The sequence below is a fragment of the Fundulus heteroclitus genome, unplaced genomic scaffold, assembly GCF_011125445.2.
Source record: "Fundulus heteroclitus isolate FHET01 unplaced genomic scaffold, MU-UCD_Fhet_4.1 scaffold_44, whole genome shotgun sequence".
Taxonomy (NCBI): Eukaryota; Metazoa; Chordata; class Actinopteri; order Cyprinodontiformes; family Fundulidae; genus Fundulus; species Fundulus heteroclitus.
This window is the reverse complement of record NW_023396857.1, coordinates 2613804-2637512: the sequence shown is the minus strand read 5'-3', so window position 1 is coordinate 2637512 and position 23709 is coordinate 2613804. Positions and strand designations below refer to the sequence as shown.

The window sequence follows — 23709 nt, the reverse complement described above, 5'->3', positions numbered from 1 at the left end:
TAATCAGAGCTCTGATATATGATGGAGCTTGATTATTAAGGGCTTTATACGTTAGAAGATTCCTGGGTCAATGTGAGCTTCTGTGCTTTCTGTGTCTCTGCTCTGTCTTCTCTAACATAGAAAGTACTCCTGGGTCAATGTGAGCTTCTGAGCTTTCTGTGTCTCTGCTCTGTCTTCTCTACCATAGAAAGTACTCCTGGGTCAATGTGAGCTTCTGAGCTTTCTGTGTCTCTGCTCTGTCTTCTCTACCATAGAAAGTACTCCTGGGTCAATGTGAGCTTCTGTGCTTTCTGTGTCTCTGCTCTGTCTTCTCTACCATAGAAAGTACTCCTGGGTCAATGTGAGCTTCTGTGCTTTCTGTGTCTCTGCTTTGTCTTCTCTAACATAGAAAGTACTCCTGGGTCAATGTGAGCTTCTGTGCTTTCTGTGTCTCTGCTCTGTCTTCTCTAACATAGAAAGTACTCCTGGGTCAATGTGAGCTTCTGAGCTTTCTGTGTCTCTGCTCTGTCTTCTCTACCATAGAAAGTACTCCTGGGTCAATGTGAGCTTCTGAGCTTTCTGTGTCTCTGCTCTGTCTTCTCTACCATAGAAAGTACTCCTGGGTCAATGTGAGCTTCTGTGCTTTCTGTGTCTCTGCTCTGTCTTCTCTAACATAGAAAGTACTCCTGGGTCAATGTGAGCTTCTGAGCTTTCTGTGTCTCTGCTCTGTCTTCTCTAACATAGAAAGTACTCCTGGGTCAATGTGAGCTTCTGTGCTTTCTGTGTCTCTGCTCTGTCTTCTCTAACATAGAAAGTACTCCTGGGTCAATGTGAGCTTCTGAGCTTTCTGTGTCTCTGCTCTGTCTTCTCTAACATAGAAAGTACTCCTGGGTCAATGTGAGCTTCTGTGCTTTCTGTGTCTCTGCTCTGTCTTCTCTAAGCCCCAGTGGGTGGAGGCAGATGAGCGTTCACACTGAGCCTGGTTCTGGTTCTACTGGAGGTTCTCCTCCCTGATAAAGGGGAGTTTTCCTCTCCACTGTCGCTTCATGCATGCTCAGTATGAGGGATTGCTGCAAAGCCATCAACAATGCAGACGACTGTCCACTGTGGCTCTACGCTCTTTCAGGAGGAGTGAATGCTGCTTGGAGAGACTTGATGCAACCTGCTGGGTTTCCTTAGAGAGGAAACTTTCTCACCAACCTGGAGGATCTGATGGAGTCTGACTTTGGAGAGAGCCTTGAGATGACGTGATGGGAATTGAAGCTGTAGAAATAAAAGATAGATAGCCCTAATGGAGAGCTGAGCTATATAAAAGCCTGTCAACCCAACTTCAGGGTATCATTCTTCACGTTATAATACTTCACCCATCCCCTCTAGAACCTGTTCCACAGTGGAACACGGTGGAGGCAGCATGATGCTGGGGGACGTTTTTCATTCATTCTGCTAAAGCAACATTCAACTAGCTTAATGTGACACGTTTAAATGTGTTGTGACGGCCTAGTCAAAGTCCAGAGAAGCTGTGGTCAGACGTGAAGATCTCTGTTGACCAGTGAAAAGCCTCCAGCATGGAGGAGCTGCAGCAGTTCAGCCTGGAGGAACGGGTCAGAACCCCCAGAGCTCCTAGAGACGATCCAGAGCCTCTGGCAGCTGGAGCTGCTGCTGAAGGCTCCACAGATGTAATCAATTAATCTTCCTTTATTAAGTTAAAAAGAGAACGCTTAGTAAATTAACTTACATCAATAAACAAGCATTTTGAATTGAAAAAACATTTATTGCACAATTAATTTGAAACAGTAATCTTAAATTATCTTTTTAATTATCCTAATTATCTTTTTGCTGAAATGATGTCCAATGAGCATAAATGTTAATTTTAATATTAAGTTTTATACATAATCTTTGTCATTCGACCCATCCCTCAGGACCCAGAGTGGCAGTCTGTGGGATTTGAACCCACAACCTCGCAGCCACTCCAGGACATGACCGATCTGTTGACTGTTATAGATTATCAGTCAACAAACGGTGGCAGGAGAATATTTACGACTGTTTTCCTCTTTAACGCTAAATGTTCCATATTTTGTCCCGTTCTGGCAGATGGCGCCTTTCAGAGTTCTTTAGGTGACGATTCAACTACAAAACTGATTAATTGCTATTAATCTCTTTAATGCTTCAGCCCTGCAAAATAGACTGGCAATAAAAGAATATTTATTGTTTGCTTCACAAACACCATTATTCATTTATTGCTTCACAATAAAAGAATAATCCACCTTCAGAGTCATGTTTATGTTAAGTACACATTTATTTGTGTAGCACATTTCAGTACAAAGACAAAAAGAAAGAAGGAATAACATTTTAACCCCCTGGCAGGGTACAAAGCCGTTAATCCAGTTCTTCGCACAGCGCCCGTCACAGAGGAGGACGGGTCGCCCAAGGCTTTGAATCAGATTAAATTAATCAGGAATAGATTCTGACGGCAAACTGAACCGATCTCCTGGAGCTTCCAGAGGTTCCTCAGCCCTGTGAGGTTCCACCGGTCCAGATGCATCTGGTGACGTTGATCAGTAATAAATGTCCCACATCATCTGGCAACATGATGCCAGAACCTCAGCAGAACCGTCCTTTGAGTCGGCCTCTGGATGGCTTTGCTCCAAAGCTGCCGTCGGGCCTTAGAACCTCCATCACGCCTCAGCAGATGGAGCTCAGGTCCGGCCGGTTCTCCTGAAGCTCGCAGAAAGCTCAGCGCTTTGAGATGGAGACCGCTGCAGCGCCTGGATGGCAGACGAAGTTTCCACGCTTTGACGAGGTTCTTACAGAACCAAGCCGTGTTCTGTTGGACCAGACAGGAAGTAGGGTTTTCACATGGGAACAGGAGAACATTGGACAGGCCACTGAGACAAGTTTTGAGAACTTCATAAAGAGGGAAATAAATAAAAAACCTTCTGAACAGAACCTGAGATATTGGAGGAAGCTGCAGATTATCAGGGAACAAACTGCTGAGGACGGACCAGAAGCTCGGCTCCCAGCAGGAGAACCACAGGAAGAACCGCTAAACACTCTGCAGAGACTGACCCGACTGAACTTAACATGAATTTTAGGATAAAACTCATGTTTTGGAAAAGATCTGAAAGAGATCACTGAATATTGTTCACAGCTAAAACATTAAAACTCTGACAGAAGCTCAAAGCGTTTCTGTAAAACTACAATTCATGAATAAATATTAAGGCTTCAACTAACCATTATTTTATTAGTGGAATAGTCCTAATTATTTTTTCAGTCAACTAGTCATGATTATTGTTTATGATCTCCAACATTTTAATTAAAAACTAAATATTCACCTCACCTGTTTTAGTCCAGCATCAGCATCAGGGAAAAATATGACCGGAATAATTATTTCCAAATCTACTCTGCAGTAAGACCTTAAAGTTAAATAAAACTATCCCATTAGCAGCTTCGCACTAATCTGAGGAATAAATTAAAGTCTGAATTTAGCCTAATATTAAGCATTAAATATAACCTGCCTGAATTATCACAGTTTAGCGGGGAAAAGCCCGGGAGGCAGGCTTTCTCTGCGCCGGTCAGACGTGAACGCAGCGGAGCGAGCACAGAGGACGTGGAATCTGGGCGTTACTGAAGCCTTAAAGTCTGTTAATCTAAAATAATCTGCAAATAATCTGCAATCTTTGATTTAATGAGCTCCTCCTAATGAACCTTCCCCAGGAAAACAAAACCTGTCATGATCACGTTGTTCAGTTTCCTCTGGAAAGTCAAGACATTTGTGATGTTTTTAGGTGTTTTCATCAAACAAACAGGATTATTTTATAGGATGAGTTCGTATATAAATGTATTACACTGCCCATTGTTACATTTTATTTATTGTACTTTTGTTTTCTTTTAATCCCACTTAAAATGTATTATTAATTTTCCTCCTTGGTGAGTAAAACAGTTATCTTGTGTGAAAATATATCGACAGGTCTTACAAAATTAGTTAATCTACATGGCTAGAATGCAATAGGAAGGAAAACTGTTCTGTTGAACTTTTTATTGACCCTTTTTTCTCTATTGAACCACACGTCAATCTATCTATATATATTGTTATTAAATCATTGTCCAGACCTATGTATTACAGTTCATTTCCACACGGGGGGCACCACCCAGCTCATTGGTGTTCAGGGCCACCAAATGGCTAGCACCGCCCCTGATCTCACCGAGGCGTTTGTGCAGCAGCAGGTTTCCTGTTGGACGCTCTAATGCCAGCTGAGTCTGACCTCCGTGTTCTAGTGACGGACAGTTTTATCAGTCATCATTCAGCTCTGCTCCCAGAGCCAGGTAAACATCACAGCCGTGACCATTTCCCTCCGCTTTCCCTCGCTCATACGAAGCGCCTGCATCCACTGTACGGGGTAAGATAACCGTCAATAAAAACGTATGCCTGGGGGTCTGAATTTGTAAATGTAAGTCAATAAACGTGAATGAATTTAAGATTTGTTCCTCTTCGTCAACTCATACATGTGACATCAGATGTTGAATACAGGTTTAGAAGTTACGAATAACAGTTACAACAATACAAGTACGAATCACAAATTTCCGAGTACGAATCTACAACCCCTGCTGAAACTGTTACACTGCTTACCGGATGGCTGCGGTAATAAAATGTTTACCGCCACCAACTGGAAGCTGTCCAACAGCTTCTTCAGGGGTTGTAGATTCATACTCCTAAATTTGTGATTTGTAAATTTCTCATTTGTACTTGTATGTATTGTTGCAAAGTTATAACTTGTATTCGTAACTTCTGATCCAGTATTCTCAGACAAAACACCTGATGTCACATATATTAGTTGACAAGGAACAAATACAAATCTTAAAATTATTCACATCTATTGACTTACATTTACAAGTTCAGACACCTACGCAAACGTTTATTGACACTTATTTTACCCCATACCACTGAATGTACGGTAAGTGTTGTGCACCAAGACAATGGGTTTCAGGTCAGGTGATTTTTTTTTAAATCAACAAATTGACTACAAGCAGTAAACTGTGGAGATGCAGCTCAAAGTCTAGTTAAGCTGAATGGTAAAATTTAGAAGTGCTGGTACCGCCTACCGGTCCACTTAACCCTTAAAGCCCAAAGGGTTTTAGGAGCAATTTCTGCCTGAAATTACACGTCTGATACAAATTAAGAGAAGCTCCAAAGTATGACGAGTACATGTAAATTTTAGTATTTGTGTGACACTAAGGCATTAAAGAGTACCTTGAATTTTCTGAGACTCAGCAATATTTGAAAGAAAGTTAAAAGGCATTTTGTGTGTTTAAAATGCTGTAAAACCAAAAGTATTTGTGAAAAAAATTGGGGACTTGTTTTATAAATATTAAAGCCTCCTCCTTTGATGTATTTAGGAAAGAAAAACACAAGACCGTCTCAGACCTACTTTTAAAGCGTGATAAAATAGGCGTACCTCTGCCAGTACAGATTGGTTTAACAAGTTAAAGCACTGGTTATCGGTGCAAATATCATAACCATATGTTTCTCTTCTGTGTGGATCCTCATGTGTATGTTTAAACTCGCCCTCTGGTTAAATGTTTTTCCACAAATATTACAACCAATGTGAATTTTCATGTGTTTTTTTAAAGTTGACTTATCATTAAAGTTTTTTCCACAGATGTCACAGCCAAAGGGTTTCTCTCCTGTGTGAATCCGGATGTGTTTTTTCAAACTTGAGTTATCATTAAAGCCTTTTCCACAAACATCACAAACAAACGGTTTCTGGCCAGCGTGGTTTCGTAGGTGCAAATTCAATGTTGCCTTTCGGCTAAATCTTTGTCCACAGACATCACAACTAAAAGGTTTCTCCCCCGTGTGCGTTTTGTTGTGCATATTTAAAGCAGACTTTACGCTAAATCTGTGTCCACAGACGTCACAAGCAAATGGCTTTTCTCCTGTGTGGATCCTAATGTGTTTTTTCAAAGATGACTTGATGCTAAATCTATGCCCACAAACATCACAGCCAAATGGTTTCTCCCCAGTGTGGATCCTTATGTGACTGTTTAAAGTTGATTTTATACTAAAGTGTTGGCCACAGAGATCACAGCCAAATGGTTTCTCTCCAGTGTGAACTCTCAGGTGTTTGTTCAGATGATTTTTCCTGTCAAAACGTTTCCCACATTCATCACAGCTAAAACATTTCACACCCTTCTGGGCTTTCTCTGATGCATCCACATATTTCTTCACATTAAAACATGTTTCATTGACTGAAGAGCAAATTGTTGAATGATCTGTCATGTGACACTGAAGAGAGAGCTGGTTATCGAAGAGTTGGCCACAGCCAGAGCAGCTCAGAGATCTGCTGACGCCGGTTCTACCCTGAGACTCAGGATTCCTGCTGTCCTTCCAGTCATCCTCACTGTCTTCAGTTTCAGATCCACAGTCAGGACGCCTTAAATCAGCTTCATCCTCACTGTCTTCAGTCTCTGAAGAGTTGGTGGCATTTAGATCATCTGGCTTCCTGCTGAATTCTCCTCCTCTGAGGTCCTCCTCATCAGGTTCTGCTTTCATCTGGTCGGCTGAGCTGCTGGTGGGAAGACCTCCGTCTTCCATTTGATGAAGCTGCGAGAACAGAGGTTTCTCTTCATCATCTTCACTCTTCACAGGAGCAGTAGCTAGGGGACATTTGTTTGAATCAGCCTCCTCCTTCACACTGAGCGGCCCAACCTCCTGACTGATCCAGATTTCTTCCTGCTCCTCCTTTATGGGGAGGGTCTCTGGGTCCAGCTGGTCCTCACCAGGTCTCTGTTCTTCAGGAGCCTCTTTAACCTTCAGCATCTGCTGAACATCTGCAGGAAAAATTAAAACCATTATGTAAATAATGAACTTTAACTGCAACGACTCTTATTCACAGCAACAGCTTTCCATAATGGGAGCTGATGCTAATGAAATGTCTGTTAAAGAGCTGCTAAAGTATAATTTTAAAAAGTTTTAAAAGCATTAAAATGTGTCATTCTGTTTTTTCTGGTTAAATTCCATTCAAAATCAAATACATTAAACTCCCTTGTAAAAACGTCACTAAGACATAAGAAGCAAGGAGTTTCCTTTGACTGTATGTGGTCAGCCAGTATTCTATGGCAAACTGTGTTAACATATAAAAACAAAGGAAAGGATTAAACCAAGTGTGACTTAATTCTTCTTAACAAAACATTTGGTAAAACATTTCTGACATGCTGGATTGCATTCCTCTGACCTACACTTGCGCTCTCTTCCAGGATAAATTAGCCATTTTTAAATATCTTCCCAGCTCTCATTCTAGTTATCATCAAATTGAGTCCCCACTACTACTAAGGTAGTGGAAATGAATAACGTCTTTTATTTATCCTACCTACACTCCACAAATATAAACGCAACACTTTTGGTTTTGCTCCCATTTTTTTTTTTAGATGAACTCAAAGATCTAAAACTTTTTCCACATACACAATATCACCATTTCCCTCAAATATTGTTTGTCTAAATCTGTGATAGTGAGCACTTCTCAATTGCTGAGATAATCCATCCCACCTCACAGGTGTGCCATATCAAGATGCTGATTAGACACCAAGATTAGTGCACAGGTGTGCCTTAGACTGCCCACAATAAAAGGCCACTCTGAAAGGTGCAGCTTTGTTTTATTGGGGGGGGGGGGGGGGGCAGAAAACCAGTCAGTATCTGGTGTGACCATCATTTGCCTCATGCAGTGCAACACATCTCCTTCGCATAGAGTTGATCAGGTTGTCAGCTGTGGCCTGTGGGATGTTGGTCCACTCCTCTTCAATGGCTGTGCGACGCTGCAACACCTAACCCATTAAACCTTAACCCATTTATGTTCAACAAGGATTCATGTCCAACTCAATTAGAAATAAGTTGAGTAATTCCTTTACTGTGTTCCTTATTTAGATTTATTTTTTGCATTTGTGTTTTAACACTGTAGATACTATAATGTTTATTACTGTAGCTGGGGAGGCCAGTTTCAGTGGAGAATAATGTCAGACATAGGAGTGAGGAGCAGGAGGCAGATGAGGAGGGGCAGGAGAAAAGGAGAAGGTGATGGAGGAGTAGCACCACCTGAAAACAGAGGCAGGTACAGGTGCAGAGCTGCTAATAGGTGTTTGCATTGAATCATTTAAAACCTCCAAGGATTGCAGTCCAAACCTTTTGGACATGTTTAGCCAGTAGGCTGTCGAGGGGTTTTCAGCCGGAGAATAACGCGAAGCAGAACCGCCGTTCCTCAGGGGGAAATCGCTGAAAAAAAATACACCAAATCCACTCTAGTCTTACCATAAAAATCTAATAAAAATCAATGCACTCAAAATGAAAATAAAGTTTGTCTAAGTCTTCTTTCTACTGAGATCTTCCTCTTCTTCTCATAAACATGAACACGGTTTGCTTCTTTACTGTCAGCCAAGTTCAAAGTCTGCGGTGAGAGCAGCGCAGCTACAATGAACAGCTAACACCGAAGCTAGCCGCTAAGCTAACGGCTAAGCTAACAGCTAAGCTAACCAGATACATAAACACAAGAAGTGCGCAGTAAGAAGAAACTAGGCGTTAGGAGAGCGCGTCACGATGACTGGTAGCCAAAGAAAGATAATCCGCTCTAGCTTTAGGATTACTGAGGACCCTGTGAAACTGTCAGGGGGGCTGAGCCCTGCGCTGCGTCTGCTCTTTGCTCTTCTCATTGGACACAGAAAGGCGTGGAGGGACCAGGTCAAAGTGTGAATGCTTAGCTGAAGTCCAGCAGCAGCAGACGCATGAAGGTGTCGTCCTTCTCCAGGTGTTCCAGGCTCAGATGGAGAGTAAAGAAGACGTGGAATCAAAGGGGGAGGCGTGGGTCCCCTGCAGTGTTGCTTCGGTTTGTGAGTTTGCTAAAGCAATGTCGGACTCTGTAATTTTCTCTGGTCCCCTGCCTGATCTGACCAGTGATGACATGTTTAGCCGCATGTCATCATTCAACCGCTGGTTGTCTAGGTGGTGTCCTGAAAACGACGTGGGCTACATTGATAACTGGAGAACTTTCTGGGGAAAACCTGGTCTGATCCGGAGAGACGGATCTTTTGCGTCGCCTCTAGTTCTTGATATCAAGTTTAAAACGTTCAGAAACCAGCTTTAAAACATTTAGTTTCCATGAAGTGTTTCAGCCTCCTGATAAGATGCTGAACTGTCGGATGGGAGAGAATGAAAAATAAAGCGGTTGTTCTGCCGTTTTATTAGGTTTATTTATTAGGTACGTGACGATCAGCAGGTGGCGCTGTAGCGAGGGTTGACCACTGCTAGCGAAGCCATACTGTACATCGCAGTCGTTGGTATTCAGACTTGTTAAATCGCTAACTCGCTTATTTTGAGATGCAGTGTAGTGCTCGGTATTCAGTGACACTGTTATCAATCAGTTTCTGTGAACTCGATCACATGACACGATTCAGAGTCTCTGATTGGCCAACTGCTTTGTTTACAAACAATGAGAAAGCACGTGATAGGTTTATTCAATGAAATTCCGATTCTTTTGAGACAGATTTTTTATAATTAACAGTAGCTATAATACAGTGGAAATGGAATTGAATCTCTCATATTGTATATTTTGCATATTCCACCATGTCGGTAAATGGTGATGAGTATTTAAAATTGCTGATTAATTAATTAAGAATTAGGTTTTTTACTTTTCATTTGGAATTCAGAAAGTAAATAATACAACTTATAAGTCCTGAAAATTTTAATGAGCTATAATAATTATTTCTGACGTTATAAGCAATAACAGGTGAAAAGTCGTAGAAGATGATCACAAGGCCCGATTAGCCCCTCGATTTTGTGATTTCAATTTTAGATAACTTCATTAACATTCATCTTAGACCAATAATCTTGGTATCATTTTAAAGCTCTAGTCTTAGTCTAGTTTTATGTCCCTTGTCTATAGGGCTCGGGATCCGCGTTGCATTGTGGGACGCGGCGGCCATATTGACAGCAACGCAACGTTAAAATACCTCTGACATAACGTTGTTGAACGAAGAGACGTAGAAGTAGAGTTGAGAAAGAATAGATATAAAAAATATATTAAAATCCCGAAAAGGATCTGAAATTTACCGGGACACATTAAATAGAGAAATCAGGGACCGGTATGTTGACAAAATCAGCGTTATTATGGAGCGCCGACGACCACTTGTTGCCACTGTTTTGCATATCGGACGTCTTCGGCTACCTTGTTTGTGGTGTGATCGCCTAGACTTCATAAAAGTTCCAAAGCTACAAGTCCTTGGAGTCTCATGCAGTTCATGAATGGATGGGTTCAGGAGCTGCAGATCATAAAGCCAGCAAACAGTGGGAACACAGTAATTCGTACAAAGGTAAGCTGTGCTCAGACGGGCTCTGGCACATGCTAACCGTTAGTGCTAACAACCACTCACGCATGTAATGTACTTTTAACTAGCTGCTATGTGTTTCAAAGGTGTAGTTAGTAACATTAACTGCCAGCCCTCCCTAAACCTTCCGGGTTTCTCACGTATTTGAGCCTTTCCCCGCTGCCGTTTTAGTATTTATGTGCATGTATGTGGTGTCACGGCTGAAGGAAAGAAACAATGTAGGCTATTAAATAAAACCGTGCAGCTTTAACTTACCAGAATGAAAATGGAGGGAACATACTCTCATAGACATCGGGATACTGTGGAAAGTTATGATCGGTAGTCCTAAAGCCGCGATCCAAGCGAGCCGACGACTCCATTGCGCTTGCTGTCTCTCCGTGGTTGCGCCTCCAGGCAGGAAAGCGGTGGAAAGTTAACCCATTTTCTATGTTTTTCCCATGGCGATCATGTGTTGCGCTGTTACAGCCCACAACACAGCAACGGTTTACCATGGTTGAAATCAAGTTACGGTAAAATTAATAAAATTAAAACACGGCTGAGAGAGGGAGTACAGTACGCGGTAGTCATAGGCAGTAGTCTGAGTAGCGGGGGCGGAGCCGCGGAGGCTTTCAATATGGCGGCCACACAAAGTAATACGTCATGACGACCAAGCCCTATTCTACGTGTTGTTGCCTCTCAGTAAACAGCAGCTGCAGCGGTTTGCAGGCTTTATTAAAAACAGGCAACGTTGACGTCACAGCAACTGACACCTTCTGATGAGGATTTATTGAGATTTCACCGACCAGATTATGCTTTGCAGCCATTTGTAGTTCTCAAAGTTGGACACATTTAGTTTATTTCCTGGCTCTGGACGAGCCGCGCTGCTCATTACCGTATTACACAGAGTTTCTGCGCAGCTAAAATCCAGCTGCCCGCAGCTGGAGGTGAGATGATGGAGTGTGGAAGCATCAAACCTGATGTGTGCAGCAGATGTTGGGGGCTGAAAGCAGCATCCAGGATGTGGTGTCTCTGCTCCTCTGCTGCATCCAGTCGCTGCTTGACCTGCTGTCTCCACATCTCTGCTAGCTTTTCTCTCTCCAAACTTTCCTTTAACACTTCCTGAGCAGTTCCAGCTGAGCTTCAAGCCGTTTCTCTTCTTTCCACAGTTCACCAACTGCTGCTCTTTCTATCTTCCAGCTTTATTAACTCTCCCGCTGCTGCTCCGTGGACAAAAACCCAACAAAACACGAACGACGACGAGCCCGCTGCCGCCATTCTTCCGGAGAAACACGAGTCTGCGCACTGGCAGTTGTACGAGTGGAACTCCGACGTCATGACGTCACTGCGTCGGCCATCTTGGTTGAGGATAGGCGGCCATTTGGCTCCATGCTGGACGTCAGTCAGTCCAGATCCTGGAGCCAGATGAGAGCCGAGGCTGTGGATGATCTGCGGGGAGGAACGTGAAACCAAGAGCTTAACTCAACCTGACGTTTAAACATTACATTCCTTGACAGCTATTAAGGAAATAGAAAATAACCTGCTGCTCCAGGTTATTTTCCTGAATAATGTGATGTTTCTATTGTAGATGTCTGACAGTTGAAACTGTAACTATATTTTACCATATTTAATCTAAAAGGCGGAGGGATGTTTACAGCTTCAGTACTATCAGTGTCTCCTTCATCATGTTGGTGGAGAAGATCATCTCAAAATATTAGCATATTGTGAGAAAGTTCATTATTTTCCATAATGTAATGATAAAACTTGAACATTCATATATTTTAGATTCATTGCACACTAACTGAAATATTTCAGGTCTTTTATTGTCTTAATATGGATAATTTTGGCATACAGCTCATAAAAACCCAAAAATTAGCATATTTCATCCGACCAATAAAAGAAAAGTGTTCTTAATACAAAAAAGGTCAACCGTCAAATAATTATGAACAGTTATGCACTCAATACTTGGACTGCTTCAGAGCGCCGTGGCATGGAGGCAATCAGCCTGTGGCACTGCTGAGGTCTTATGGAGGACAGGATGCTTCAGTAACGGCCTTTAGCTCATCCACAGTGTTGGCTCTTATATACGTCTCTCAACTTTCTCTTCACAATATCTCACAGATTCTCTGTGGGGTTCAGGTCAGGAGAGATGGTAGTGATACCATGGTCAGTAAACCATCTACCAGTGGTGTTGGCACTGTGAGCAGGTGCCAGGTCAGGCTGAAAAATGAAATCTTCATCTCCATAAAGCTTTTCAACAGATGGAAGCATGAAGTTCTCCAAACTCTCCTGATAGCTAGCTGCACTGACTCTGCCCTGGATAAAACCCAGTGGACCAACACCAGCAGCTGACATGGCACACCAGACCATCACTCACTGTGGCTACATGACATTTTGGCATTTCCTTCTCCTCAGTCCTCCTCCAGACTCTGGCACATTGATTTCCAAATAACATGCAAAACTTGCTTTCATCTGAAGAAAGTACTTTGGACCACTGAGCAACAGTCCAGTGCTGCTTCTCTGTAGCCCAGGTCAGGCGCCTCTGCTGCTGTTTCTGGTTGACCTGGGGAACGCGGCACCTGCAGCCCATTACCTGCACACACCTGTACACGGTGGCTCTGGATGTTTCTACTCCAGACTCAGTCCACTGCTTCTGCAGGTCCTCCAAGGTCTGGAATTGGCGCTTCTCCACAATCTTGCTCAGGGTCGGGTCACCTCTTGTCGTTGTGCAGCGTTTTTCTTCCCACTGAGTTAATTTGATGCAGCACTCTGGGAACAGCCCATTCGTTCAGAAACATCTTCCTGTATCACAGCTTCTTGCTTGAAGGTGTCACTGATGGCCTTCTGGACGGCAGTCAGGTCGGCAGTCTAACCCATGATTGGGGACTGGAGTGATGAACCAGGCTGGGAGTTTTAAAGGCCTCAGGAATCTTTTGCAGGTGTTTAGAGTTAATTTGTTGATTCGGATGATTAGCTCGTTTAGAGACCCTTTTCATGATATGCTGATTTTGTGAGATAGGAATTTTGGGTTTTCATGAGCTGTATGCCAAAATCATCCGTATTAAGACAATAAAAGACCTGAAATATTTCAGTTAGTGTGCAATGAATCTAAAATATATGAATGTTCCACTTTTATCGTTACATTATGGAAAATAATGAACTTTATCACAATATGCTAATATTTAGAGATGGACGTGTAAGTATGTCAGACTTTGTGCCTGCAGAGTGCGTCTATCTGTAATTTTCATGGTGAGAGCCTTCCTCAGTCCTGTCTCTGTAATCTCATAATCTGTAACAACTACAGATGACAGTCAGGGGGACGGGGAGCTGCTCCAGCTGCACCCCCACCCTGGAGGAACCAGAGCAGGGCCGGCTCTAACCGGGGCCAACAGGGGCCAGTGCCCCCGTAGAAATGGTCCTGGCTCCTGTTATGGCCGCTGTACTAAAGACATAACATTAAATACAATTCTTATGATTATATGGCAAACAAACCGTAACTGATTGGTCACATTGACCAATTTTATCTTTTACCTTTATAGTTGTACTCTAACAAGGATTTAAAAATTAAAGTGTTTCACATTTAGCTTCAGCTAGATCAGGAGTCTGAAACCTGCAGTTCCAACTTAATATTATTAAAGCATTAATTATTGCCGTTTCATTCTGTTGTTCTGTGGCCCTATGAAAAAACAGCGGCCACCTCCAGGATCAGAGGACAACTGCAGGAGTGCATTGATGTCGCTGGATCTGCAGGTCAATCTATCACACTGAGCTCCTTAGCAGACATTCAGTCACAGAGAGCGTTGACTTAGCAGCAGTCGCTGCAAACTAGGGATGTTATGAAACTAATGAGAAGCAGTTCAGTAACTGTTTTCACTGTTTCTTTGTTCTTTATTAGCTGGCCCACTAACTGACATCCCTTCATTAACATCAGAGGAGGCTGCCGTTCTGCTGTCTGCATTATGACGTCTGCTGAGGAACATGTCTCTGCCTCCTCATGAAAATGTTGGAGCAAAGCCTCCAGGAGGAGATGATGAAGCAGGACGCTGGAGACCATCTCATCAGGCAACCATGAGAAAAGCTTCAGAATCTGCAGACCATCAGCATCTTACCGCTGGCTACCCTCCTCAACTCTAGATTCAAAGTCACAGGTTTTGGTTGACTGCCTGTTTTATGATATTTTCAGTTTTTATGAAAATGATCACTGTTTTGGATTTTCTTCTTTTGTTAACTGTATTTAGTTGTGCATATTTTAATTTACTTTTCTTCATAAAAATGCCAAAAAAAGTAAAAACTGGTGTTGCACAAGCACTTTAACGTTTAAGTCCTGCCATGTCACTAAAGTGACAGAAAAGCATACACAGCCAGCCATATAAGATTATATAATATCCACGTAGAAAAAAATACACATAGCACATGTGAAATATTTTATTATACAGATGTGATAATCATAAGATGGATATTAATGGATATTACTAATTAATGATAATTCCCAAGGGGCCTTATATTTCTGACTGTAATTATGTATTCGGCCACTAGGTGGTTTCATGTGCAAAGGCCTCATCTCACCATCACTACCACTGAGCCATATAATACACTGGAGTGCTAATCACCGTCTGTTTGAACGAGTCTCTGTGAAGCCACCAGCCGCCATATTGGTACTCCCTATTTCCCCCCAGTAACTAGGGAATATGTGCGCTACAGCATCGAATAACGAGGATTTTCTCATGTTCAGGGGGAGCTTAAGACTTTTAAAATGTCAAATGCCATATACTTTTATGTTATGTTCTAAAAATATCAAGTACTGAGAAAGTCATGTGCTGAAATATTTTGCATTTTATTCATTTAAATATATATGTTTAAAATTTATAAATATATAAATAACAATATACAAAAACATATATTTACATATGTGTATACATATATATACATATATACATATACACATACTTATATATACATATATATATATCTAATATAAATAACATGTAAAATATTTCAGCACCTAATTTCCTAGTACTTGATAGTGTTAGTACATCCACTGACTGTAGAATTACCTGTGAAACGTTTTCACTCAGCCAGAAAACTGCTTGTTGTTGCAACCAAATCCTGTGGGATTCTGTGAGAGTCGGGAGTAGCAAGATGGCCGCCAGTGACTTCAGTTTTTCGGCAAAATCAGCACTCCAGTGTATTATATAGCTCAGTGGTCACTACAGACATAACTTCTTCTTCTTTGGATTTTATGGCGGTTGGCAAGCAGCTTATGGGTGCGCATTCCTGCCACCCCATTTCTGAATAAACAGTTCTGTTTTTAAAAGAAACTGAAAGTAATTCAGTCCAGTTAAAGTGTCCTCTTTGCTCGCTGAACTTACAGTGAAGAATATTTAGTCTTTTTCTATGATGCCGTATAATATCAATAAGCACATGTTCAACTGTCTCTTGTGACCAACACACAGTGTGCACAGACCGGCTTTCCTATAAAAAAATAAGTATGACCAAGTTTTACTCTGGATAGAATATCATCTTCCCTCCTTGATGTATATATTAAATTTCCCTCTGGGATTATTAAAGTATTTCTGATTTCACTCATCATTCCTACATAAAATGTCTCCCTTTACCCTCTTTTTCCATCCTTCCTGCCATTTCTGCTTCCTTTCTTCCTTCACTATAGATTTAATTTCTGATTTACTAAGACTGCCAGAGTGGTTCCTTAGTAGCATCTTTAGCAAACCTATAATCCACAAGCTCATTACCCACTACTCCTATATGAGAAAGACCCAACCCAAGCTAATTAAATTTCCTAATTTTTTAATTCTGTATACCAGCTGTAACATTTCCTGGACTGTGACCAAACTTTATACTGAAAAAGTCACAACTGGAATCTGTGGCAACAACAACACATGTAGGTTTACTTGATTCGATCCACATTAATGCCAACGTGATGCCGACTAATTCCCCCATATAAACAGAAACCATATGACTAATTCTATGATTTCACACGTAACCCGATTCTAATTCAACAAAAGGAGCTCCTACTTTATGACCAGGTTTTGATGCAACAGTGAAACTCTGAGATTCTGGATTGTAAATGATTTTTAGCATCAAGTTTACCCAGATTGCTCCCATGTTTTATTTATAATAGATGAAACATGGACCCGAGGTGGAAGAGCAGAAAAAGGCAGCATGGGTTTTACCTTGCTGACTGACTGTAATGGCCATCCAGAACTAAACTGGCATTTTTCTGTCTCCTGACTCGATTCTATGACCTTCTTTATAAGACGGATGACCTTTTACATTTACCCATCACACCATTACCATACTGATTGATGTACCAGACGTCTATAATCCAGTGTTTTTAAAAACAACCTTAATCTGGTATTAAACATAGTTTCAATAATTAATCCTGCATTTCTGCATGAAAAAATGTGTCTTTTTTATTGCTCTGATGCAATATTCTAATTTTAAATGCCATTTGGGGGGTGGAAAAAAAATCACAATTAACTGAATTATAGACCAAAACATCACCAGTCTGTACGTTTCCCTCAGTGAAGTGAGCCACTGAAATAAATGAACTTTTTAATTATATTCTGTCTTATTGAATATGACTGAAAGATGCTGCAGCAAACACAGACTGAAGGATGTTTTGTGCTCTGCAGTTGTGCTAAAGCTGTCTGTACGGTGTCCCTGAAGGCTCAAATCATGCAGCAGAAGCACACAGAAGGCAGCTTTAACACCGCCTTAGAATCACATGCAGTCTGTTTTCAGCAACTAAACGCTGCTGATTGTCCTGGCCAGGCTGAACTCATTCCCTCCTGTCCCTTTGTGACCCTGACTGCAGAGATCTGCAGAGGAGAGCCCGTCTCCGCAGAGCTGGGCCCAAATATTGGGTAGATCCTGTAGTTTGTGGGTTTGGCCCTGGAAGTCCAGCGACTCCATAAGCTGCTGTCTCCAGGTGCTGCAGCAGAGAAGGAACACCTGGTGAAGGAGTAAAGCAGCGTCCTGTGGTCTACGTCGTAGAAAGAGACCACGCTCTGCTCGTAATCCACAAACACGCCGACCTTCTCAGGCTTCCTGGGTAGGATCACCGGAGGATTAGCGTTAGCTTGGCATCGTCCCCAGTAACAACCAAGAGTCCAGCATCCATTTTCAGGAGTGAGAGATAAATTCAGGCCTTTCCTGCTGATGGCTTCTCTAGCCACGCCCATCTCCCACGTCGTTTGGCCGCTCAGAGAAACCTCGTAGTAGATCCTGCCGGCGGAAAAACCCTCGCTTCCCAGGATGTAGTGGAGACAGTCGAACCTGGAGGAGATGTCAGGAACGTTTCTCCTGGAGCCTCCGTGCTTCACCTGCTTCCTGTCCTGTGAGACGATGAGGGACAGATGTGCAGAGTTTGGGTCCAGAGTCACGTTTGTTGCACATTCCTGTTGGATTTTCTCGAGCGCATCATTAAACGCCTTCTCTGTTTGGGGATCTTCCCGTTCCTCCTCCTCAGTCGAATGGACCTCTCTGAAAATGTTCTCTACCTGTTGGTGGAACACCTCCTCAGCTCTGGCTACTGCCGTCTTCACGGTCTCCACCTGCAGGAGGGTTAGGTCTCTGGGGGGGGGGGGGATTCATGGTCTGTGCTGGTCGACACAAATGGGACGCCCTGCAGGAGCTTGAAGTCATCCTCAGACTGTGAGAGCTCCTCCAGCTCCTTGCTCATCCTCTGGTTCTCCGCAGTTTCATCCTGCAGCCGTGTGATCCGCTCTCCAGCTTCCTGCTCCGCTGCTTTTTGCTGGCCCTCCAGTAGATCCATCAGTTTCACCTTGTGGGACTCAACCAAGGCCACCAGAGCTCCAAAGGACTTGATCACTTCAGATTTGAGTCTCTCCACTTTTTGCCGACGCTGCTTTACAGACCTTTGAAGTCTTTGAACATTGAAGATCTTCTCTTCCGTATTTTGGTTGACTCTAACTTTCATAAAAGCCACCTGAGTTGTCCTCTCCTGAAGCTCCTCCTCCACAGAGACAACGTCATGCGTCACATGGTCGTCCCTCAGGCACGCAGCGCACACACTGGTCCTCTCTCTCCTGCAGAAGAACTCCTTCAGCTTGCTGTGTTTCCTGCAAGCTCTGTTCTCGAGGGACACCACCGGTCTGATCAGTTTGTGCCACTTTAACGCCTCAGCTCTGCGGTGAGGCTCTGCGGTGAGCTTCACAGTACGATGCCAGACAAATGAGGCAGGATTTTACAGCACCCCCCCCCCCCCCCCCCAGGCAGAGGTCACAGGACACGCCCCAGGGAAGTCCAGGAGGACTGTGATGGTCACCTGCTGCTCCAGTCTTCTTAAAAAGCTCTAAAATATCCCTGAACTGAGTTGACTCTCAGCGTGGGAGCGCTGACATGGGTCTCCATGCACAGCGGACACCGCTTGACTTCATTCGTGTCCCAGTAGCCTTCAATGCAGCTCCTGCAGAACCCGTGTCCACAGGGGGTGGACCCGTGTCCACCCCCTGTGGACACGGGTTCTCTGAAGATGTCCAGGCAGATGGAACAGTGGAAGTGGTCCTGAGACGTGCTGAAAGCAGCCATATCTGGAGGAGAGATCACCATCATCATCATCACCACCATCATCATCATCATCATCACCACCACCATCATCATCATCATCATCATCATCATCATCATCACCATCATCATCATCATCATCATCATCATCATCACCATCATCATCATCATCATCACCACCACCACCATCATCATCATCATCATCATCATCATCATCATCATCATCATCATCATCATCATCATCATCACCACCATCATCATCATCATCATCATCATCATCATCACCATCATCATCATCATCATCATCATCACCATCATCATCATCATCATCATCATCATCATCATCATCATCATCATCATCATCACCACCATCATCATCATCATCATCATCATCATCATCACCATCATCATCATCATCATCATCATCACCACCACCATCATCATCATCATCATCATCATCATCATCATCATCATCATCACCACCATCATCATCATCATCATCACCATCATCATCATCACCACCATCATCACCATCATCATCATCACCATCATCATCATCATCACCACCATCATCATCATCACCATCATCATCATCATCATCATCATCATCCAGAACGTTTCAGATTTTTGCTTTTTTTCAATTGAAAATGGAAAGAAAAAATGATGTTCAGAATAGTAGCAGTTATTTTGTAATTATAATTGTAATTTTTTCAGTTATTCAAAAAGGGAACTGGGGAAGCTTCCAGAAAAATCGCAGACCTTGGCTTTAAAGAGACGGCACCAAAACGAGTTGATCTCAGACGCACCTCAGGGCAGCGGTAAAAATGGGAGCTGTGGGGCAACAGTAACCAGGAATTTAGACCAAAGCTCTGCTGTTCCCCTTTAGATAGACCACAACTGAAAGATGTGGATGTGAAAAGGAAGGCATTAAAAAGCACGATGTAGAGCCTCCGCCATGAGGAACGTAAATATCAGATTGTAATCTGATAGCCTTGAGATACATGAGACTGTAGGAGCTTCCTAGGACCACCCTGCTCCTGAGACCGACAAGATCTAATTCAAATCACCGTCTTTTCTCGCTGTTTGCAACAGCAAGCAACATCGGAGAGCCACTGGCCGTTTAATGCCCAAAACGGACAAGACTAGAACCAAAGCTATGTCCTGTCTGCTTTCTATGAAATCAGACATGGAAGCAGCCAGTCACCATAGAAACTGGCTGCTTGTGATCTCTCTCTCAGCTTTTCCTGGGAATCTAACCCGCTTCAAGCAGCGGAGAATCTGCACCCCGCTTCAAGCCACTATGCTGTCCCCAAAGCGCCTGCCCCGACTATGAGTGAGAGCCGCCTTTGTAGGCCCGATACGAGGACAGCGGCGAGTTCAGCTGTACCAGAGAAGCCGTGCAGGAGCCCCCAGGAGCCCAGAGGAGCCCCCAAGAGCCCATAGGAGCGACTACAAAGGAGAGCGAGAGCAGCCACTTTCTCTCCACCGGCCGATCCTCACTTAACAACGCATCGCCACTCAGTGTCCCCCAGTCACCAGAACACGATAAAGGATGAGGTCTGGCAGAGAAAACAGGGAAAGTTAGTTTGGGATAAACTGAGGTAAAAACCTGGAGCTAACAGGCTAAGCTACCTGCTAGCACTCTGTCACCATGATGCTGATGTGTTTTGGGTTGTTTTAAGGTCATGACAAACTTTGTTTCCATGAGGGTTTTAAACACTGAAGGGACTGATGTTTGTGTATTCTGGTGAACTCATTACATTGAAAGATGGCTGAAAAGTCTGTTAAACGACCTCTGATGTCTGCTAGCATTAGCAGCTAACAGCTTGCTAAAAGCTAAACATAACTATGGTTTGTTTAAACATTTCTTTGCTATTATTATTATTATCTCTCTATTATTATTAAGCCAATAGCCTTTTGGTTTTGCCACGTGCTTCCTGTCCGTCCCCTTAAAGTGTCCCTCTACCGTCTTAAGTTACCAATTCCAAAGTAATTATTTCTGGAAAAATTATTACATTAACTAAAATAAAGTGTCAAAAAGATTATAGATTTGTAATTTAAAAAATAATTATTTAAAATCTTGTTAGTTAGGTTTATGTATCTCTGAGCTGCATTCTGAATGGGTTGAATACATACCTAATGTTGTTCTAAGCTAATTTGACCACATTCCATAATTTCCATCATTTAAGATGAGCTATTGTTCTCTAACTTAAAGATCCTCACTGAAGTCTAAAATCATTAAATAATTTTATGGTGATGGTTTTCACCCACTTTTATCTGTCATTTTGTTCTTTTGTGTGTCCATATGTAACCTTTGGACTCACCATTATCTTGCAATGGCTTCTCCTTATTTTCATGACTTTCTACATTGCAGATCTATATTGAAGACATCAAAACTAGGACTGAAAAGTATCTAGAATTATGCATCAAACACTAAATTGTGAAATGACTCAAAACATCTTCTATATTTTCCCTTTTTCTAAATACTCCCCCGTTGTTCTGATTCCAGCTCTTAGTGTCCTCTCCATGAGCTTAATGGGGTTATTCACCTGAAATGGTTCTCAGAGGTAGGAATAAAAATAAAGACCAATTAAATACAAGGTCTGCCCAAACCTTTGTCTGGTATTTTACTTCCTTGGTCTCTTAATACTTAATTTTGCTTAGTAGTTTTTATTTAAGTTTCACTAGCCTAGATAAAGAACATTTGTTGATTGAAGTATATTGTTAATTTAGGTAAACAACATTATTAATGGTAGTCTATGGATGGATATTTAATTCTGTTAATAATTTCTCAAATTTAAAATGACGTCATTTATTTATGGCATACGTGTTCAGAGTTTGCTGTTAGAGAACGTTAGAGCTCAAATCACTCTTTCCACCATTGTCCGAATGTCAAAGCCGGCTGGGCTGCTATTCACAGGACAATACCTGTCAGACCAAGAGTTATTTGATTAAGCATTAAATAACTTAAAAGTATTTAATTGCACAACAACGGTGTGTCCCATTTAAACACATCAGTTCAGTGAAAGAATGCTGATATTTACACTGCAGAAGAAAAGTCCAGGTGTAAGGTTTGCTGTAAGGGAGTGGTGCTGCAGTCCTTTTCATTTGTCAGCCATGGGGACCCAAGAACAGATCTGCTGTCATCATGCAGAGATTAGTTTGTTTTGATCATGAGGAACGTGGCAGACGACACAACAGTGGTTCTCTCTGCTGATCCCTCGGTGCAAAGCTCTGTTCAGGCTGTAGGACTAAACGCTGTCAGGATGAACGCCTGGCAGGTATTGTTTTATTTAAAGATGAATAGATGGTTCTTTTAATATTCATAGTATGTGACAAGGTCCCTTAGAAAAACAAGACCTCCTAATTTGGCCCAGATGCTGATGTTCAACACCAGGCTGAGATGAAGAAGACTTCACATCTGGAGCTCGGCCCTGTAAATATTCCTGCTTTGACTAAACATGATGTTTGTGTCAATACAAACTTAGAAAATGCTAATAATGTCAACATATTTCACTCAATGCATCGTACATTAAAGGATCAAGGAGGACGAACTTCTTGAAGCTGTTTTGAGGAAGAAGATTTAAATGTTTAATCACTGAAGAAAGAGTGAAGGTCCGGGCTGGGATGAGTGCTAAAAGCAGGAAACAGATTCAGCCTCGATCCAATGACTGGAGAAACAGGAACATTTCGTCTTTTTTCTCCAACATCACCAGAAAGTTCACCTCCGTAAACTCAAACGTCTCCAAAGTAGAAAATGTAAAGTTAAAACTCATCTGATCTGAGCATTTTCTTTCCTTTGGTTAGGTTTTATGTTTGAGGAATCTGGAAATATTTCAGCTTTTAGCCTTGAGTCGTCCCTGTTTATCTGCCCATAGAGAAGCTTAGGGTTAAAGTTTCTTTTCCTCTGTAATGATTTTCTGTTCAGCACTTTGCTGCTGTTACTGATAAGTGCCATAAATAAACTTGCCTCGCCTCAGGCTGTGTTTTTCATTGAGCTACGGTACAGAAGGTTTTCTGATCTAGCTTTTACACTTTAAGCTGTTTTACCAGCTGTAGCGTCGGCGTACATCTTACACCCAATGATCAGAAGGAAAAAGCTGCTGGTTCTAAACCCCACGTCGTTCTTCACAGCAATGTGGAACAACAAGTTCTGGAAGCCGTTTCTGTTCAGTAGAAGCTAATCTCTGTTGTTGGATTTTCTACATTTTCTGTAAACTGGCTTCCTGAGGCTGGTCGCTGGGAGCAGAAAGGACAGGATGAGGTGTTAATAAGGTCAGACCTTACCTGGGTCTTTGGACGATCGCTTGTTTTCTGTCCCGAGTCAAGCAGCTGTGTGGAAACGTCGGTTCCAGCAGAGGCAGCAGAGCCTCCAGGGTGCTACAGACTGACTTCTACAGCAGGAGAACTCAGCAGAGAGAGAGAAATAGACCCTGATGTCCTCCAGCAGCCTAAGCCTATAGCAGCATAACTATAGAGGTAGTTCAGGGTAACATGAGCCACTCTGACTAGAAGCTTTGTCACAAAGGAAAGTTTTAAGCCTAGTCTTAAAAGTAGACGGGGTGTCTGCCTCACGGACCAAAACTGGGAGATGGTTCCACAAAACTCCCATAAACAGTCGAGAACTTCACGGACCGAGTTAGCAGAGCTGAACCAACGTCCACCAACACGTGTGAGCGAATAGTTTCTGCAATACGTTGTATATTTGTGTAGATTTGTAACATCTGTTTTTATTCAATGACCACCAGGTACTAACTAAAGCTCCACAGCAGGGACAGCAGCTCACACACTAGAAATAAAACATCTCATTTAGGGAAATCAGCTCCTGATGGACACTCA

General features: G+C 42.5%; 2 protein-coding genes across 2 annotated transcripts; both read right to left on the bottom strand.

Annotated features, from left to right (window-relative positions):
- Positions 1–2251: 2251 nt before the first annotated feature.
- LOC110367702 (zinc finger protein OZF) lies at positions 2252–13187 on the bottom strand. Its single transcript, XM_036131582.1, has 3 exons — positions 12927–13187; positions 11301–11772; positions 2252–6807 (listed from the first exon to the last, which is right to left on the bottom strand). The coding sequence occupies exons 2-3, from the start codon at positions 11401–11403 to the stop codon at positions 5453–5455; spliced, it is 1458 nt and encodes a 485-aa protein (XP_035987475.1). The 5' UTR covers positions 11404–11772; positions 12927–13187; the 3' UTR covers positions 2252–5452.
- Positions 13188–15536: 2349 nt separating this feature from the next.
- On the bottom strand, positions 15537–17919 carry LOC118560523 (E3 ubiquitin-protein ligase TRIM21-like). The gene has a single exon (XM_036131584.1). The coding sequence runs from the start codon at positions 17523–17525 to the stop codon at positions 17082–17084; it is 444 nt and encodes a 147-aa protein (XP_035987477.1). The 5' UTR covers positions 17526–17919; the 3' UTR covers positions 15537–17081.
- Positions 17920–23709: the final 5790 nt, after the last annotated feature.

Coding starts and splice junctions, on each gene's coding strand:
- LOC118560523 (XM_036131584.1), bottom strand. CDS start 17,525: ATGGGCGTGGCTAGAGAAGCCATCAGCAGGAAAGGCCTGAATTTATCT.
- LOC110367702 (XM_036131582.1), bottom strand. CDS start 11,403: ATGTGGAGACAGCAGGTCAAGCAGCGACTGGATGCAGCAGAGGAGCAG. Junction 6,808..11,300: donor ACATCTGCTGCACACATCAG/GTTTGATGCTTC, acceptor TTTTTCCTGCAG/ATGTTCAGCAGATGCTGAAG.